The sequence below is a fragment of the Rhamphochromis longiceps genome, linkage group LG1, assembly GCF_057381845.1.
Source record: "Rhamphochromis longiceps isolate RC_006_pf linkage group LG1, R_longiceps_female_GT1.1, whole genome shotgun sequence".
Lineage (NCBI taxonomy): Eukaryota > Metazoa > Chordata > Actinopteri > Cichliformes > Cichlidae > Rhamphochromis > Rhamphochromis longiceps.
In genome coordinates, this window is record NC_140557.1 from 23,352,448 (window position 1) to 23,372,012 (window position 19,565).

Consider the following 19,565-nt stretch of genomic DNA (forward strand, 5'->3'; position numbering starts at 1 on the left):
TTAATGTTGCAAAGTGATGATATCTTTACCAACGCTCTCTTTGCAGCATGTGGTCTTTGTGGTGAAGTTCTTTATTGCGTGGATGATCCCAGACGTCCCGTCAGATGTGAAGGCGCGCATCAAGCGAGAACGATACCTGATTCAAGAACACCTGCATAACTACGAGGTGGAAAGGCTCAAACTGCAGCTGAGTGCCAGCTTCATCACAGAGCCGCAAACTTCGGAAACGTCGTTGACGCCAGACAAACACGAAGTGCTTTCTGAGTGCCTGTAGCACCTGCGTCGCACCTCCAGCTAACCAAGCCGAGGGCGGACATGTCTGTGTATTCTCTTCTCCCTGAGAACAGCCATATGCAAGGGCTTCTGTCTTTGAATTCAAAACGCTATTTGTTTCATTTTGGATGGACAATAAAGCCTTCCACATTATACTCCTATGTTAGGAAACGCATAGATACAGCATTTAAAATCCAGTGCAGTATAACATTTTATTTTCCTTAAAATCAGCTTCTTTTGCAGACGAAGCGTTTATTTTCCATAAAAACTGTATTTACATTCATCTTTCTTTGTCATAAAAGCATAATCTCTGTGTTTTCTGATACAGTTAAGGTTTGTTTTCTTGAATGTGTGACAGTGGGTTTGATTCCTCTTTAAAGAGCTGACTGTGACGTCAATTTAGTATTCTGCATGCTAGTCTTTGATGAGAATGAAGGACTGAATATTTAGTCAGTTGTGAATGTAGAAAACACTCATGCTTACAAATATTTAAAAACATATGCGAGATGAAACACAAGTCAACTGGCGGTGCTTCCTCGGACAGCTTCACCATGATTAGTTTTTTATTTTTATTTTAATAGGTAGCTACATAACAATATGTCTACTGATCTACAGCCGAGCTAGTAGACTATGAGTTTCATTGTTTGAGTGTTTATTATATGTAGAAAAAAGCTCTTTAAAACTGTGCATTTGAAAACCAAGTACCTCCATCACACTGCAGTAACACTGTAACAATCAGATGTGTGGTGTTTTTCCACTCACTCTGACCTGAGTTAGCGACAGAAATAATGCGTTAAGACAGCAGCTGCAGGCTCGTGTCTGATCTTCTGCTTGTATTACCAAGTTGCTGCGGGACCAATTGTAAAGTTTCTCTAAAAACAAACAAACAAACAAAATAGACTACATGAAGAACATGTTGTCAGGGCACTGGACAGATCATGTGTTGGTTTTACTTTTCCCCGTTTATACAATAAATGGCCAACTTTTAATTTTCAACTTTCACATTAGTTATGTCACCACATATTATTAATCGTCCAACCGCAAGCTGAGAACTATACAGGAAGCAGATCTTCTTGTAGCCTGGTGGGGATATGTATGAGTAACATGAAATGGTTTTAGTAACCAGCTCATTAACTATAGCTGACGTCTAAGTGCTGCTGTAGATATAAAGATGCTGTTTTTTTAAGGGGCTATAGTGCAATTAATTTATTGATCCATTTCTGCCCTGTGGCCTGAAGCATTTGTGTTTAGAGTTACTATTTTTATGCTTTTACATTTGCCTATAAAAGACCTTGCAGCATTTGGGTTCTTTCTTTTAGATCAGGGGTCCCCAATCTCAGTAGACGAGGGCCAGTGTCCCTGCAGGTTTTAGATGTCTTCTTGATCCATCACAGATTTAAATGGATAAATGACCTCCTCAACATGTCCTGAAGTTCTCCAGAGGCCTGGTAATGAACTAATCATGTGATTCAGGTGTGTTGACCCAGGGTGAGATCTAAAACCTGGAGGGACACCGGCCCTCGTGGACTGGGATTGGGGACCCCTGTTTTAGATTGTCCTCTTCATCACCTCGTAACTGGCCAAGAAGCAGTGTTAGCTCAGACAGCTCTTCCACCACACTAATGAAAAATAAGACTCCTGCTTTACATTTTACATTGTAGCAAGCGTCTGATTGATTATTTTTTTAATAAGTTGATCATTTGTCATATAGAGTGCGTATAAATCTGTTATGCTTTTTTAGGTTTCCGTGTTTGTGCTTTAACTTCTTACAGTAAAGCGGCTGATGCAATCAGCAGGATATATCTGACAGTCGACACTCACTCCAGTCTCAGGATTTAAAATCTTTCAGTGTCTGTTGAGCATGACTGTTTACTGAGGCGTGCAAAATCCCGCAACATCCATGATGGACTTCCCAACAAACGAATGCCTTAAACATCTGTCTTAATTTGTTTTTGTATGTTTTTTTTTAAAGAAAAAAAATTCCTATCTGTTTCTCAACATCTGTTGCATAGTATTTGTTACTGCTGCAAACTATGTGCAGTGTACCAGTTTTGTGCATGAACTGTGATCATGTAAATATTTTGTCAGTATCAATATGTAAGTTTTCTGTCGACTGTTGAACAGGAACTTATTAAAATTGTTAAAATTCCCAATAAATAAAGAAAAGTCATTTTTTGTTGGAGCTTTATTTTCAATTACAATAAGACACCCAGCGCATCTATGTTTTGCATCTTTCTCCAACATAAAGATCTCATCCAACTTTATTTTAAGATCACGTTTTTCTCCACAGAAAAACATCTGTACAATTTAAACAAGCTTAACAGTTAATATTTGGCACAACCACCCTTATTCTTCAACACAGCCTGAACTCTCTTAAGCTGCTTTTTAGTCATTTCTTTAAGTAGTCTTCAGGAATAGTTCTCCTGTTTTCTTGAAGGACATTCAAAGCTCTGCCTTTTTCTGTATTTTGTGTCAAGATAATCCAACACTGCTTCGGTAATGTTGATGTCCAGGCTCTGCAGAGGCTGATCTATGACTGACAGTGCTCCATTTTGTGTTTTTATATATTTGCTGAAAATACTTTGTCCTTAATGAGGCTCCACTGTGTTTTACAGACTGACCTGTAAATATTCAAGACAATTTGAACTAAAATTGTCAAATCTGGATTCATTGGTCCATCAGACCTCTCGCTGCTGATTTTCAGTCCAGTCCTTGTGTAATGTGGAATACCTCAGCCTTTCCTCTCTGTTTCCCTCTCTTATGGTTTTTACAGCCACCTTTCCATTAAAACCATGTCTGGTGAGGCTTCTGTGAACTGTGGATGAATCAACTGAAGGGCCGAATGCATCTCTCACGTCTGCTGATTTTTTTCCCTATATCTTAAAAACATAACTTTCAGATGCTGTTCATCAGTGGTTTTTAGGCCATTTCTCTTGTCCTCCCCTTGTCCAGTTTCTTGATTTTTTTTAAGGAAACTTTTTTCTAAGGTTTTTATAGCTCTTTGGGGAATCACCTTGTTGATAAATAAGTACAGTTTTATCCCTGTCAAACTGTGTTATTGTCAGCATTTTTCATATATTCAACTGAAGAAAGGGGAACAAATTCTGTGTTTTTGTGTCAGGCTACTTGTAACAAAGTGTCTCAAGATAGAATATATCTCTGGTTCTTTGCTGAGTTGTCTGTTATATGTAGACAACTCACTGGTTCATCACTTGGTTTAGGCGGCTTTTATGCTTGAATGTTAACAACAAAGAAACACTCGAACGAAAGTCTTGCTCCTTTGAAACGTGTGTGCACTTTCATCAGGTCAGTGTAAGAACTATGCACACTGTTGCTCCGGCACATCAGTGAAGACAAACCCAGTTTTTGAATAATGACTTCAGGAGAAGCCAAATATAAACTATTATACAAATGCAATATAAATACAAAAATCTAACAACAGACACACAAAATATGCACGAATAATCTCAAAGATTGTCACACAAAAGTTTCAGACTGCTATTTTCAACCACCAGGTGTCGCCCCATACCAACAAATAAAAAGAGCCTGGTCGCTTCCCCCAGGTTATTTGACTGTGAATAAAATAAGATCTTCGTATTAAAGCATATTATTATTATTATTATTATTATTATTATTATTATTATTATTATTATTATTATTATTATTATTATTATTATTATTCGACGTATGCTTTTGAGAAAGATTTCTTTTTAATTATTCTAAGATTTTCTTCATGCTTCTGTGGGAAGATGTGGTTGTCAAGGAGAGGAAAACCGGGGAGACGGCTAAATTATTGATGGATTCCTGCGTTGAGGAGCTTTTTGGAGGGCAGCACTGGGATGGGTGGGGGAGATCCACTCCTGTTCCATTGGTTTCCATAGCACCGCCCTCAGGAGAACTGCAGCTCTCATATGTACTGTTGCTGTTAATATTCGTTTTTTCTTCAAAGTGTTAAAAAACACAAGTTGATATAAAATAGCTTCATTTAGTTTCACATTTCAGCTGATAAATAAAGAGACCGATTGAGCTATAAAGCAGTTCCTTTTCTTCCCCTCACTATTTTTTTTTTATTTGCTATTAGACACAGGCTCATATATATATATAAATATATAGACATGGCGTTTGTGGGCATGTTGTGTTTTGCGTGTGGCCTTTATTTGGGCTGAGCAGCTGGCCAGATGTTTGGACGCGGAGCGTTGCTGTCGCTGACCTCGGTGCTGAACGCGACGTCAGATGAACCTGCGCTCACCACAGGAGACACGATACAGCCTCACTCGCTCTTTGATTTATTGAAGCCACTCCAAACGCCCACTCCCGCTTTCTGAACTTTAACTTTTGTTTTGTTGGATTTTTTTTTTAATTATTTCATATCCATCATTCATTAGCTCTGTTTCTCCCCCCTCTCTCTTTCCTTTTTGGGTGCGAAGAGAGATCCATATCGCTCCACGACGCCGGCTATCAATTTTTTCGCTCGCTTTCGTCGTGATGGCACTTGGCTTGGCTACTGTACGCCAGGCAGGAGATGAGTTGGTGGTGGATGAAGGCGAACTGCTCGCTTGATCCCCCCTTTTTACACCAGGCTCTTTTCGCCTCTGCGCTTTCAGCCTAGCGCTGAGAATTATTCCCGGCTGTTGGATCGTCGCCTTCCTTGTGGGCTCATTTTTTTTCTCGTAATTTCGTTTGTTGTTTTCCTTGCAGCCGCTGCAGTCCAGCCATCCTGCGCTGTAACATGACGCCTGAACAGTAAAACAAATATTGAGAAAACAGGCCTGCATTCAGAAACTGGATATGGAGTCAGTAAAGACGAAAGCAACGGCGGGGGTGAAGGAATTTGCGGGGAAGACCCTGGGTCATATGTACAGGTAAGGACGGGCTCTTCTTTTTGTGGGTAAATCTGGACAACAGCGCGTTTGAAACCGTCTGAGCCCAGATTATTTGTATGCTGGATTTTAACAAGGCACGACGTGTGGGTCCAGAGGGCACCCAGCACTGTCTCACAACTTACAGGGATACTTAGTCACGCCTCTAGAAGAAAATAAGAAAATTCTCTCTCTCTCTCTCTCTCTCTCTCTGTGTGTGTGTGTGTGTGTGTGTGTGTGTGTGTGTGTGTGTGTGTGTGTGTGTGTGTGTGTGTGTGTGTGTGTGTGTGTGTTGCTGGCAAGGGTATGGATGCCACTAGATCCTGATGCAGGGGCCTGCACATGAATCTGATTGGCAGATTAGGTTAAAGAGGACGCGCAGGCCGCGCGAGAAATTTGTGGGACTCCACTCGTGATTTTTAAAGCATTTCACGATGTCGTTATAACCAAATAAAAGGAAATTCTATTCATTTGAATCATTTTAATCTACAGCTATCACTTTGATTAATTCAGCACCTCGATATGTGTGTGTGTGTCTTTTCTTTAATGTTGATGTTTGGTGATTTAAAAAACCCGTTTTATTTATTTTGTATTTATTTTTGAGTGTTCAGCAGAATAAATGCGTTTTTAGACTTTCCGCTATATTCACATCGGGCCTATTCCCTTGCGAATTCATCTTCTCCGCCTTACATACCCTTGCACCTAGTGCTTGCTCAAATCTGCAGGAGAAATGGAATTAAACCGACTTTCGTTAAACATCAGTGGCTCTCTGTATCCTCTCTGGCTTTACCCCCTGAACCAGGTCTTACGTTTCACCCCAAATACACGCATTTAATTCTAATATTCTGCTGTCCCTTTTATTTAACTTGGAATGTCTTCATTCGTTTGCAGAGACGGAGATTTACATGTTTTGATAACATTTTAGATTTAGACAATTAACTGATTGCGACAAACGCGATTTTCCTGGACAGAAAAAATTAATACATAAAAAAGAAAAGCACGAGGAGTTTGAGGAAAGCCCACAGACGGGTTGTCTGCAGGCTGGAGCTGTTGCTCGGTCCCTGAATGCTAATGAGTGTGAAAGCGAGCTGGGTGCTGCAATGCGGTACAGTCAGGGGCATATTCGACTTAATTCTGCTCTACAAGGGGAACCTTCATTCTCGTTTCCCATTAGAAGCTTTCCCCTCCTATTGGAGCAAATAAAAGCATCAAATTTATTTTTTTAATTCGTTGCAGGAGTCGTCTGACTAAAGCCTCACAGACATGCTGTCCTCAGTGTGAATAAATGCTCTCCATAATGTAAATACATCACAGAGGCCTAAACCTCCCACTACCTCTCTCTCATTATGGTGATTCTACAGGAAATGCTTCCAGGATTTACTTGACTGTTTGACAAGACGTCTCAAACAGTATCCTGGTCACACCCACACACACACACACACACACACACCCACACACACACACACACACACACACATACTCCCAAGCACCCAGCCCCTACTAAAATATTCATGCTAAATGGAAATATTAATGGGCCTCCATGAAAGAAAGAAAAAAATCTGTTGTTTTTATAAATTTGAGAATCTTAATTTCATGTGGTGTTAGTTGGATCCGCAGACAGTGTTATTCTTAAGCGGTAGAAATCAAGATAACTGGACTTTTGTGGTTAGTGAAGAAGTTTCACCTCCCATCCAAGAGAGTCCCAGGTATTTACCCTGTGGACAAAGGGTGGGTTAGATCCTCCTCCAAAGGGACAACCCCATTAGACAATAAATACCTGGGACTCTCCATCAGTTTTCAGAACGAAAAAAACCCCCAAAACTCTTGGATGTGGATGAGGTATGAAATCTCTCCATGAACCTTAAGAAAGAAAGAAAGAAAGAATCCCAGTTGGCTTTATTTCAATCGCCTAAGCCTGCCATGACCTGGATGAGTGAGGATCCACACAGACAGAGTTATCACCCCCTGGTTGTTGCAGGGTTATAGAAAGGAGGCAGAAAACCGGGGAAGTGATCGAGCTCACGGAGGATGGAAGGCCACGGGAGGCCGCTGAGAAGAAACCCCCGCTGTGCGACTGCAAGTGCTTCGGCCTGCCCCGCCGCTACATTATCGCCATCATGAGCGGCCTGGGCTTCTGCATCTCCTTCGGCATCCGATGCAACCTGGGCGTGGCCATAGTGGGCATGGTCAACAACAGCACGGTTCACCAGAACGGCAAGATCATCATCAAAGAGGTGTGGCAAAGCGAGCGAGCGAGTACATCGTGTACAGACGAGGCACATCATGGCACATGGTTATTAAAACGAGTTTCTCTGCACATGATAAATGAGAAACACATAAAGGCCTTCTATTGCTGGCACACCAGGCCGTGAAATAGCCCCCCTCTAAGTTTAAATGAACCACGGTAGTCATTTCTACAGAGCTTTAGTATACATACATCTGTGTGCAGGGAAAGTAAAAATGCGCCAGAGATGCTCCTGATTTAAATGGCACCAGGCCTCCACAGCTTACACAGGATATTCTTAGGATTAAATAGCATACATTGATGGTTCAATAAGATTTAAGATCAGTAGCGTCACTGTTTCCTGTGTATGGTGTAATAAATTACGTAGAACAGTGTCAGTGTCATGATGTAAAAGCCAGTCTTTTTCTTAAAGGGATATTACATACAAAAGGTGCATTAAAAATGCCTGAAAATTTCGAACAATTTCTATAAAACATGTATTTAGTATTCATCCTGACCCCTATATTATACAACTGCATTATCTCAAATTTCGTCCAATATTCGTCTTTACCAAGAAAGCCAAACTGTTACACATAACTAGCTTGCTTTATATTATTTTTTTACGGGAAAATTAGGTGCTTTAGTAATCGGATCAATGAAAATCCAGTCGAAATAAACACATGCAGGCTTTTATTAAAAAGGCCCCCGTTTAGATTTATTCTTCGATAGAGTAAATTCGTTCATTTCTTGGTTAATTAGCCACAATAGAGCTCACATGCAACACATGTACGTTTTTCCAAAGCGCATAGGCCACTTGTTCATTTTAACTCCACTGTTTTTGTTTTCCATATTATCTGCCAGAAAGCCAAGTTCAACTGGGATCCAGAGACGGTGGGAATGATTCACGGATCTTTTTTCTGGGGCTATATCGTGACACAAATCCCGGGAGGATATATATCCTCCAGGCTGGCAGCGAACAGGTAGGCGGCACCTCCCCTGAATTACCATAAATACGACACAGCTATATTCAGTCGGCAGATTTTCGTGATTTGGTGTTGGGTATTAAAAGAATTGTTTGAACAATTGGCGTGACTTTCGTTTCCTCTTACTCCCTTTGTCTATTCATTTCTATATTTGCAATTTTTATCAACAGTGGGAAAACAAAAAACCCGTTCAGGCGGGGAGTGGAATAAAATCACCTCCGATTAAAAAGAATAGTAAAACCAAATACAGCCAAAAGCAGGCATAAAAATATCCGTGTCTGAACTGTGAAACGGATGAGCAGGTCACGGTTATATGCAGAGCATCTCTGCACAAAGGGAGCAGACAGTCTGCAGATCTGAAGTGATGCAGAGCTGCAGGGAGGGCACTGGGCTGGCAGGCCTGCAGCTCCTGGTGTCAGGGCTTTCTGCCACCTGTTAATGAGCTCCCTTGGGGGAGCCGGGTCTAATCTGTCGCTCTCTCAGGGCATGGATACCAGACCCGGTCCTGTCGCCAAAGGCTTTAATTCACATGAGCACTGCCAAATGCGTCAGTCATTATAATTACGTTAAACTGCAGAGACTGTATGCTGTCATATCAACAACACGGCACACATTTTAGTGGATGGACGTTGATATGGTACCAAACATTTCTCATCCAATCATTTTGCTCAAATAAAACGGAAAATTGTTTTTTTTTAAATGATATTTTTGTGATATTTTTATTTAGGGCCCGCGACTTTTACAATCGTATCTCCCTGCAGTCCGTTTGTGTGATTGACACGAGGATGTAAGCGAATCAATCGGTCTCGTGCTCAACACTAGTCTCCACCAGATTAGGGCTTGTCCCCCCACGTGCGGAGGAGAGGGGCGGGGGAGTGTGGGACGTGACAAAAATGAGAAATAGCTGTGTGTTCGGCCTTGCTCTGCTTGCTCACCTGCTCCCTCCTAAAAATAAAGATGGAAAAATATGGCCTATCTATAAAATAAAAATAAAATAAAATAGCGATAATAAAAGCATTCCTGTTTCTACAACCTTCCATGTAAGCTTTCAGAATAAGCAGTGCTAGGGCTAAATTTAACAGCCTGATGAATAATTAGCCTGCATGAATCTTTTCTCCCCCGAGTTATAATGCAGAGCAGTCATCGGTTAATTGTCCTCTTCGCTCTCGGTCAGCGTCAAAACTAAAATTAAACGCCATTCTTCAGGAGAAACACGTCTCGAGCTGTACGAAAGCGAAAACGGTTGCTAAGCGACACGTGACGTGGTCATTTACGGGGTGTTGCTACTTCAAATATTCATTTACATGACGTCAAAGAGCGCGTGTAAGGCAGAGCCAATCAAATCCGAGGACCGGCGAACAGCCCTGCATCCTCCTCAGGTGCAGTGATGGTTTAAAGCTGAAATGGAAGGTTTCGGCTTTTTCCAGCAAAACAAAGTAAAAACAAAGAGATTTAAAATTACCATTGGAAGTAACACATACTATTTTTTGTTTGTTTTATGGATTTGCTTTACTATGAGTGTCTGGAAAAAAACCGGGCAATGTTCACCCAAAAAGCACGCTGTCGACTGTTGTGATACTTGATTAATAAAATGTGTTGCCATACGTTCAGCACAGTTAATAATGAGGCGATTTGCTATGATTGAAATTTAAAACGCTGGTCATTGTGATATTTTCAGGGTATTTGGTGCAGCCATCGTCCTCACCTCCACTCTCAACATGTTCATTCCCTCGGCTGCCCGAGTCCACTATGGGTGTGTCATATTTGTCAGGATATTACAAGGACTGGTGGAGGTAAGACACTGTCAGAGGTGCGTCACAGCAGTCTATGTTTTATTTTATTTTATGTTATTTTATTTTTATTGTGTGCATGAATAAAAAAAATCAGCAATGAATTTATTCTCTCACTTTATTCGCTCACTGTATAATTTTAGTTCCCGAGAGAATAAAGAGTATGGCGTGCAGTTCAATGAAATGCGAGATGCACTGTATTGATCCAGTCCACTCCAACTGGTTCCATGGCTTTGTCCAGCTCATTTTTCTTTCCTTTATTGTGCCTTTTTGTGCCTGAATACAAACAACAGTAAAGTGATCCTGCAGAGATGGATAATGGGGAAAATGTTGATTTGCAGAGGGATATCAATCCTCCTGGCTTTGTAGTGAAATTAGACACTCATGTTGATGAAATATACCTATTGGAGTAAAAAACATGGAGGGCTTATAATGCAGTTCTCACATGGGCTATAAAGTCTGTTGCGATAGATATAAACATACAAAGATACAGCTTTTCCTGGACATATAAACACGTGGTAATGTACACAGTTAATTTCCTTAAAGACCAGCAGGCCCTACTGTAAGGAAGCCTGCAGACTGGATTTAAAATCAGTGAAGTTTGTTCAAATTAGAGGCTGATTAGCATTTAATGTCTGCAGGCCTGTTTTGCTTCTTGAACAGCTCATCAGGTCATCACGGTGCTGAGCTGTTTGTTCATGGTAATTACAAGGGCGAAAATGTTAATTTTGATTACTTATGACATGTCTATTGGTTCAGATTCAAGTCTAACTGGGTATTCCAGATGGACGTTTAACACATCCTAAACCTGAAAATATCTGTATTCATATACATATAATAATACATCTGTATAATAATTTAATTATGCTTTGGTCTAGAAATCCTGAAAGCCTTTCCTGTTATAATAGTATTCATACAGTAGCCTACAAAACAAGTGCAAGCTAATGAAAGTACATGCTCTGCAATTGTGCCATTGTTCAAATTTTGCAATATTTTTCACACAGACCATATAGATTGGCTACATTTATATAATCCCTCTGGCCTCTGGGAGACAAGAGTACATGCATCTCTATAACAACAATAGCTTAGAAGAACAGGCCAAAGTGCAGAGAGTTTCACTGATGATTATTGTTTTACTGTAACAAATGAAAACAGACTGTTCCTTGTGGTTGGCTTTAGGGAGTGACCTACCCAGCCTGTCATGGGATCTGGAGTAAATGGGCGCCGCCATTAGAAAGGAGTCGTCTGGCCACCCTCTCATTCTGTGGTAAATACTTTTGTTTCTGTTTCTCCTTCTAGATACAGATATGATTTGTTAAACTTTACTTTACCTTGATGATGTCTGTCCTTGCAAGCACTGAATCGCTTTCTCCTTGCCAGGCTCCTATGCTGGTGCTGTGATTGCGATGCCTCTGGCTGGGGTCTTGGTTCAGTATACAGGATGGTCCTCAGTGTTCTATGTCTACGGTAAGACTGTAAGACTCAGTGAGGGACTGCATGGGATAGGCATGCATATTGATACAAAAAGAACTGGAGATAAATTTTTATATATGAAAAATACATGTAGGTTATAAATGTAACTGTTTTTAAGCTTTGCGAAAAACTAAGAGACTTCAGTGAAAGTCAAATGGATTTAGCCAGGCAGACTATGTATTGATTTCCCCCCCCCTGATGTTTTGGTGTGTCAATAAATAACCCCCATGTCTTTCTCTGTGGACTGGATACAGTTAGCTTTCCTGTCTGGCTTTTATTCTCTCAGGCATTTTAGAAAGATCAGGCTGCCAGAGTCTCTGCATGTGCTTACTGCTGAGGTCAAAATTAGTTGCAATGCTTCTTCTGTACACCTTCTGACTTGTAATTTGTCCGTACAAACAGGATGCTTTGGCATCTTCTGGTATATGTTCTGGATCTTGGTGTCTTATGAGAGCCCTGCTGAACATCCAACCATCACTGATGAGGAACGCTGCTACATTGAGGAGAGCATTGGAGAGAGTGCCAAGCTAACGGGACCTGCAGAGGTGAGGGGACACCAAAAACGTCAAAAACCTGGGCTTAAGTAACCTCACAAAATACCCCGTTTTTAGCCCATTTTTATTTATTTATTTTTTTGTAAGAAGCATTACAAAAATATGAACACAGTTCCAGAAACTGTCAGTCAGGCAAAGCTCTTTACCTTCATGTGAACACAACCATCATTTTTCTTAATCTTTTCCAGAAATTCAAGACACCCTGGAGGAAGTTCTTCACCTCTATGCCTGTCTATGCAATTATTGTGGCCAACTTCTGCAGGAGCTGGACATTTTACCTGCTGCTGATTAGCCAGCCTGCATATTTTGAAGAAGTGTTTGGTTTTGAGATAAGCAAGGTGAGCTTACAAAAAATGTCACAAGACAACCAAAAAAAGAAAAAAAAAGAATAGAGACATGAAAGATTAAAGTCGTAAAGAAAACCCCTCACCACTCAGATTCAGTCTGTTTAAAGCTGAGAGTGACGCTTTGCTCTTGGACAGATTCATTGATTTATTATGAGAATCAGTGTGAGTGCAGCTGGTGGCCAATAGTTCTCTCTCATGAACTGATACACATCATAACAAAGTGATGCAATATACATTTCCACTATATATCCATGCTTATCTTTTAAGGCCTGTGTGAACTTTTTCAGATGATGGAATAAAAAAACACATCAAAGCAACTGTAACTTCAACAGGTTTAAATTTAAAAAACAAAATGCACTGTAGTTATTTTATATATTGCACAGAATCTCTTAGAGCAAGGATGTCAAGGTCATTTTACATTAAGGGCCACAAACAATCCACTTTAATCTTAAATGGGCCTGGTGAGTGAAACGTTTAATTATGTGGGGATTAAATTACATATTTAATCCCTGCGATATATTAATATGAGATAAAGAAGTGCAATTTCAACAGGATGTGTCAGTTTTTCTACATGATATTGTAGGTCAGTGCCGGGAATGTCCTGTAGTTTTAAAACATTGTTTTTTTGTCAATTGATGAAAATTTTACTTGTTTTTAACTGAAATTTCTATATTAGACAGTAAACAACTAGAACTTTTCAGTAATTTAATTGTTTATCTTTTAATTAACTACTTTGGTGTAGCATGAATGGCTGTGGGGAGGTCTTTATCAACAGAAAAAGGTGTAAAATGTAGAAATATACAGTAAAAATTCCAAAGATTTATGCCATTCATCTTATTTTAGTGACTTTCAAATCAGAAATTTGTTATTTGCTCTATAAGACCAATATATGCTCAAAGTGTGTTTGAGTTTGATCCTTATTAGCTGCTCATTCCCTCAAACATTCATTTGACAAAGTATGAAAATGCATTAAAAACAGGGATATTTTCTATTTTCTGCTCAGCTACTTTGAATAAGTGAGAAAATACGAATAATGAAAAATATAGAATGTCCTAAATTGTAGAGCCTTTTAAAAATTAATGGAGAAACATCTTCAAAAGTATAAATCTTCATCTATTATACTGGCATTCAGCTGTGCATCTAATTTTATTGATTTTCTGTATGGGACTTTAGGTCGGTGCACTTTCTGCCCTCCCCCACTTGGTGATGACCATCATTGTGCCCATTGGTGGCCAGCTGGCCGACTACCTGCGCAGCAAGAACATCCTGACAACTACCACTGTCAGGAAAATCATGAACTGCGGAGGTGAGAAGTCTGAACCGAGGATGAAATCAAAAATTTCCACACCTCTCTTTGCACGGCTGCAGGGTGTTATTTTGATGGTGTCAGATCCATAGTGTTGTTTTTAAGGTGCTCTTAACGGCCAGCTGGGCTGCAGAGATGGTTTTGTTTATATTTTTTGGTAAAAATCTATCTGCTCAATACTTCAGTACGCGGGTTGACTCACTGATTGTGACTGTGCATTGATTTCATATCTGACACTTGTGTAATTGAGTGCAGATCATGTATCACGCTTAATTCAATTGGCACCACAATGACCAACTGCCCGTGGGCTTTGTCTGTGCTTGTGTGTGTGACACTACTGTCTCTCCCTGCCAGGATTTGGCATGGAGGCCACATTGCTACTGGTGGTAGGATATTCCCACAGCAAAGGGGTGGCGATCTCCTTCCTCGTGCTTGCAGTGGGCTTCAGTGGATTTGCTATATCAGGTTAGTAGGCGTAAAAAGATCAGAATATATGTGGTATGAAACAAGATGTAAATTAAAAGTGATTAAATAATGTCATCACTGTTTAGATTTAGCTTTATTTCATTTAATGTTTAATGATTTGGGGCTTCAGTGAAAAGGATAACAAGCTAGACAAAGAATAAATATACTTGTAAGCAACACTTGGTGCTACTGCACTGCTTTTTGAGACAATTTATAAAATGACCCAGAGCTTACAAAGAAAGTGTGCACTTTTTTAACATTAATACAGCAGCAATCAGCTGCCCTTTATGGACAAAGTATTGGGCCAAGCCTCTTAATCCTTCAATTCAGGTATTTTTATTTGTTTATCCTTTATGTAATCAGAAAGTCCTTTCAGATTAGCATCTCTTTTTTTTTAGGGGAGTCCTGCCTAAGAAGGCCCACCATTACAATGTTACACTGTTTCAAATTAATAATAAAACATAACATCAACATACATAAAACAAGTCATAGTCAAAATAATACAAGGACAAGCTGGAGAATGCTCTGAACTCACATAGGGCGACAAAATCATTCCACTTCAATGTGCTCTGACGGTCATTCTATGACCAAGGTGCAAAACAAGAGAGCGCTGTTCTACCCAGTTCAGACAAATGCAACCCAGTTACCACAGGAGTGGTCCTCTTCAGTCCTCTTTACAAGTGAACGACTGGGTCATTCTGAAGTGCTCAGTGCACAGTACTGTAATATAACGTTACCACAGCAAAAAGGCAGTTTATGAAATTTCTTCCCTCCTAGTTCTTCTATGAACAACTGTTAAGTGGGATTATTGCAAAGTGGAAGTATTTAGGAACCACAGCAACTGAGCCACAAAGTGTCAGACCACGTAAAGTTACAGAGTGGTGTTGACACTCTAGTAGGCGCTCTTTTGAGGCACATCATCAAGCCCAACCGATGTTCAAGGGGGTGTTAATTATATTAATAATAAAAGCCAATATTACGTATTTGCCACCTTGCCACCATATTGTATCAACATTTTTAACGGCAAATAAAAATAAAATCCTAAAGAAGAGATGAGAGAAAAACCCTTTGATCACTCAGCAAGGACACAACAAACACCTAACTCAAGCTTAATCGGGCAGAATGCAAAAGAGTGATTAATGACTTGCTTTGATAACAGATGGCATATATTTTAAAACTACATTGTTGGGTTATCTTAGTGAGGACTCATAAATAACTACACATAACAGTTGTTAGGAAACTCCTGTAACAAAAATAAATAGCAGCCGAACAAATATATATATGCCTAATATCAGTCTAGATACTGCTATGTATGATGTTAAAGGCAGCTCGGTACTTTTTGTCTATATAATATATGTACAGTAAGGATTTGATGGAGCCATTGCATGCTCAGCAGAGATCATAGTGACACTCCCTCTGTGCGTGTTGTATTACAATTTATGTGCCTTTGTTTCCATTCAGGTCAGTTTCAGAGTCTGCTCTTTGTTTCACCTCAATCTCAAATTTGAATTTTGTCTGAAATAATTGTCATTCAGTTTGTTTTTAAGACTACCATAGGCTGGCAGTTGTGGCTTTGAGTTTTTCAGAATCAGAATCAGAATCCTCTATTGATCCCTAGGGGAAATTATTTTTTGTTACAGTGCCTTTTGGACTTTATTTACAACTTCTTGGTTGAATGAGGCATAAAATAAGACGACGTGTGACAGATGTGCTGATTTGTTTTGGTATTAAATGCTGTTGCTCTGTGTTCTATATTTGATGCTAGAGCTAGAAGACTAGCATACCACAATGAGTAGAACCAGGAGAAACAGCGAGTGTGGCTTTCTCCAGCGTTTTAAAAATAAAACAAGCATTTATGAAGCTAATTAACACATCATATCGTGTCTATTTAATTCATAATAAATAAAAGTGTTTATTTATTATTTCTTAGCTAAGTACAGACTTCAAGTTGGATATTTGGACAAAAAGACTATAAAAATGACCTTTTTCCATGGAAATTATCCATAATTAGAAAGCTGTGGAGAGTAAAAGTAGAAATTTAATTTCATTAATGATCCTAAACCTTTAGGCCAGCTATTCATTCAACAGCTGTTGTCATGTTTATGCTCAGTTATAGAAGCTGCAGATATCTGTGACTACGTGCAAAATCAGTTTCTTGCTGGTGTTCTCCAGCTTTCTCCAAGAGTGTTTAATAATTCAGTGCTAGCTGTCTCGGGAGACTTGCCAGGCAGGCGGCGTGCAGCAGCTCACGAGGACACTTACTCATTCAGCTAGTCAGAGTGGGGGAGGAGGTCGTGTGGCGAGTTGGTGCCTATTTCTGTAACAAGATGGTCACCATTTGTGCTACTTTTATCTGTAACTGTGTCATGCATCAGTTGCCTTTTATACTTTACTCATAGCATTTGCCCTTTCTGTATCAAACTGGCCTTTAAATTATGTTAACCAGGCTTGTAGCTCACAAAGATAAAATCTTTTGTTGTTGTTTTGCTGTCAGGCTTCAATGTCAATCACCTGGATATTGCTCCGCGTTATGCCAGTATCCTAATGGGCATCTCTAATGGTGTGGGCACCTTATCTGGCATGGTGTGCCCGCTGATTGTTGGTGCTATGACAAAGCACAAGGTAAGGGCTTTTCCTCCAAATGTGACAGAATCATGAAAATCATACATTTCAAATGTGTGCAAAAATTAACAAATAACTCTGAAGTTTACTTTAATTTTCCCTGCTTGACATTAAAAAGCATACAGCATACCTTTCATTAATGGTTTCTGGCAACATTTGCATAAACAGTTAAAGAAATAACAGCATGTTATACATTTGCTGTAAAAGTACAGAGAAATTATACTTCACCCAGACATTTACAAATTCAATTCAATTCAGTTTTATTTATACATGAACAAAATCGCACTACAGTTACCTCGAGGCGTTTTGTCTTCTAAGGTAAAGACAATAACAATAAGAGAGAAATGGCCTAAATCTGCATGCAGTGACCTTGTAGTTTTTTTCACGTAGCTATATGAGTATACTATATATGTATTACTATATATGAGTAAACTCTAGAAATGTCTTGATTATCTATTATTTATTTAAATAAATAAGACTAAGACCATCCCTCTGGGAGCTAGCCCACAAAAGTATAACTTGCTTTTACTTGTACTTCTCGGTAGCAAGTATTGTTTTCTACATGGACTGATGTCATTTCTACACATAATTTGATGTGTGCAGCCACAGATTTACAAAGTAGACACCTTTTAAATATTTCTCCAATACTCTGCTCCAAGGTCACAAATAATAAACAGGCAAATTGTTGGTATGATCAGCGTATTTATGAAAACACTATTTTTTTTCTTCCCTCTTCAGACCAGAGAGGAGTGGCAGTATGTATTCCTCATAGCCTCCTTGGTGCATTATGGAGGCGTGATCTTCTACGGCCTTTTTGCATCAGGAGAAAAACAGCCGTGGGCTGACCCGGAACTGACCAGTGAGGAGAAGTGTGGCTTCATTGATGAGGACGAGCTGGCAGAAGAAACAGGTGACATCACTCAGAGCTACAGTGCTTTCGGAGGGCCAGCCAAGACATATGGTGCAACCACACAGGTGAATGGAGGCTGGGCTGCCAGCTGGGAGAAGACAGAGGAGTATGTCCAGGAAGAAGCACAGGGAGGAGGCTATGGATACAGGCAGGATGAGGGATACTCCTAAACCAAACACGCACTCACTGATATATGAGTAGGTTTATTTTCCTGAGTGTCAGATTTAGTCTTAAAATGATCTACAAATGATAAACAAGAAAACCTACAATCCGTTGTCGTATTGATTGCACAAATTCTAAAGAAAACAAATAAAAAATGTAAAAAAAAAAAAAAAAGATCAACTCAATGTTAAAATGAGATCATATAAATAACTAAAGCTATTTGATTAATAGAGGTGTAACACATATCAAATTGGCAGTCTGTTAACGTATTATTATGCATATTAATGATAGATATATTTATTTGGAGTCCAACTGTGTATAAACATGAACATTTTCATCCCATCAGCTAAGGTTTCCTGACCACACTGAAGCCTGTAGAAGTACATAGAAGCTGACCCTTATTAATCAAATGAACAAGTACAGTACAATGTCCTCCAAGCCAGCCATCTCAGTGTGTGAATATGTCACTGCACAATATTGTAAACAGAAACTAGACACTCTCTTGGTATAGATCGTACTCTCTCTCTCCTGAATGCACTCGCAGTCGTGTGTCCTTTTTAATGCACATTACTTTTGATTTCTCATCACCAGCCTCTGTGTGTCTTGAACATGGAAGCGACCTGGTGTGGAGGCTTGTAAAGCGGCATTGTAACTTGTGATGCTCATTTAGTTACACATGCAAACGATAAAAAAAGAAGTGTCCTATCTGTAATTCCTTTTGTGACCCTGTACTGCTGCAGTTGAGCGTTTTTTTGTGTGTGTTTGCAGCCCAACACATCTTAGCAGTGTAGTGAAGGAATTAAGCCGCTCCCATTGTAATACTCAGCATCACCGTCATGCCACTTAGAATGTAACTGTACCAATGCATTGTTTTAAAGATTTATCTAAAATAAAACATATATGAAAGAAATATTGTATGAATTCAGATATAGCTGGATCACAATAGTTATTGTCATATAAGACCTTATCAAGGGTTTGTGCAATGGAAAGTCTTTGGGGACCAACCAAAACAAGTATGAGAGCCTTACTATTATAGAACTGCAAAATTAATATTATTTAAAAAGAGAAGAATAAATAATAATAAGAGATATTTAGAAATTTTAACAAACGGATGCATGAGGACATTTGAATGCATCATATTAAAAACTCCTGAAAGATTCATGTTTCCTCACAGCATCTATTAAGATTTTAACACAGAGGTTTAATCAGATTTGACTGACAGTAACTAAGCAATCCTTCACTACATAAATGTTGTAATGTTGCCCTTTTGTTCCCCAGCTGAACCCCGCACACATAAATCCGTCATCTTACAAGAGTGAGAAAAATGCAGGTGTTCAAAGCAAGAGGTAAAAATTGTTTACAAACATTCCCCCCAAAAAGTATTTGTATGTTAACATACAGTATATTTTCACCTTTCATGAGATTCAGCAAAACGGGAGATTTCTATTTATATGGATGGAAAACCAAAAGCAGCACTACAGAAAGGAGGCAGTTTATGCACTGATAAACAGTGTGGACGTCTGACTTATCGAAAGTGTTTTAGAGTCAGAATTAGACAGAAATGCAAGACAACCCAGAACCATCTGTTTGTCCTCAG

At 39.4% G+C, this 19,565-nt stretch overlaps 2 protein-coding genes across 2 annotated transcripts in view; both read left to right on the forward strand.

Moving 5' to 3' along the window:
• Positions 1-2,275, forward strand: part of LOC146678733 (anoctamin-5-like) — a 33,183-nt gene extending 30,908 nt beyond the window's left edge. Inside the window, exon 20 of the mRNA XM_085402709.1 lies at positions 47-2,275. Coding sequence (XP_085258835.1) covers positions 47-274 — 228 coding nt within the window. The 3' untranslated portion in view covers positions 275-2,275. The remainder of the gene's footprint in view (positions 1-46) is intronic.
• Positions 2,276-4,474: 2,199 nt separating this feature from the next.
• Positions 4,475-18,142, forward strand: slc17a6b (solute carrier family 17 member 6b). Its single transcript, XM_085402710.1, has 12 exons — positions 4,475-5,135; positions 7,111-7,366; positions 8,218-8,336; positions 10,018-10,132; positions 11,309-11,396; positions 11,510-11,596; positions 12,005-12,147; positions 12,345-12,494; positions 13,677-13,809; positions 14,164-14,274; positions 16,769-16,896; positions 17,635-18,142. Exons 1-12 carry the CDS (start codon positions 5,062-5,064, stop codon positions 17,974-17,976), a joined length of 1,746 nt encoding a protein of 581 aa, XP_085258836.1. The 5' UTR covers positions 4,475-5,061; the 3' UTR covers positions 17,977-18,142.
• Positions 18,143-19,565: the final 1,423 nt, after the last annotated feature.

Bases quoted from the DNA above. Each gene is read 5' to 3' on its own strand.
- slc17a6b (XM_085402710.1), top strand. From the start codon at position 5,062: ATGGAGTCAGTAAAGACGAAAGCAACGGCGGGGGTGAAGGAATTTGCG. The intron at 12,148-12,344 runs GTGAGGGGACAC...AATCTTTTCCAG, and splicing joins AGCTAACGGGACCTGCAGAG to AAATTCAAGACACCCTGGAG. The intron at 16,897-17,634 runs GTAAGGGCTTTT...TTCCCTCTTCAG, and splicing joins GTGCTATGACAAAGCACAAG to ACCAGAGAGGAGTGGCAGTA.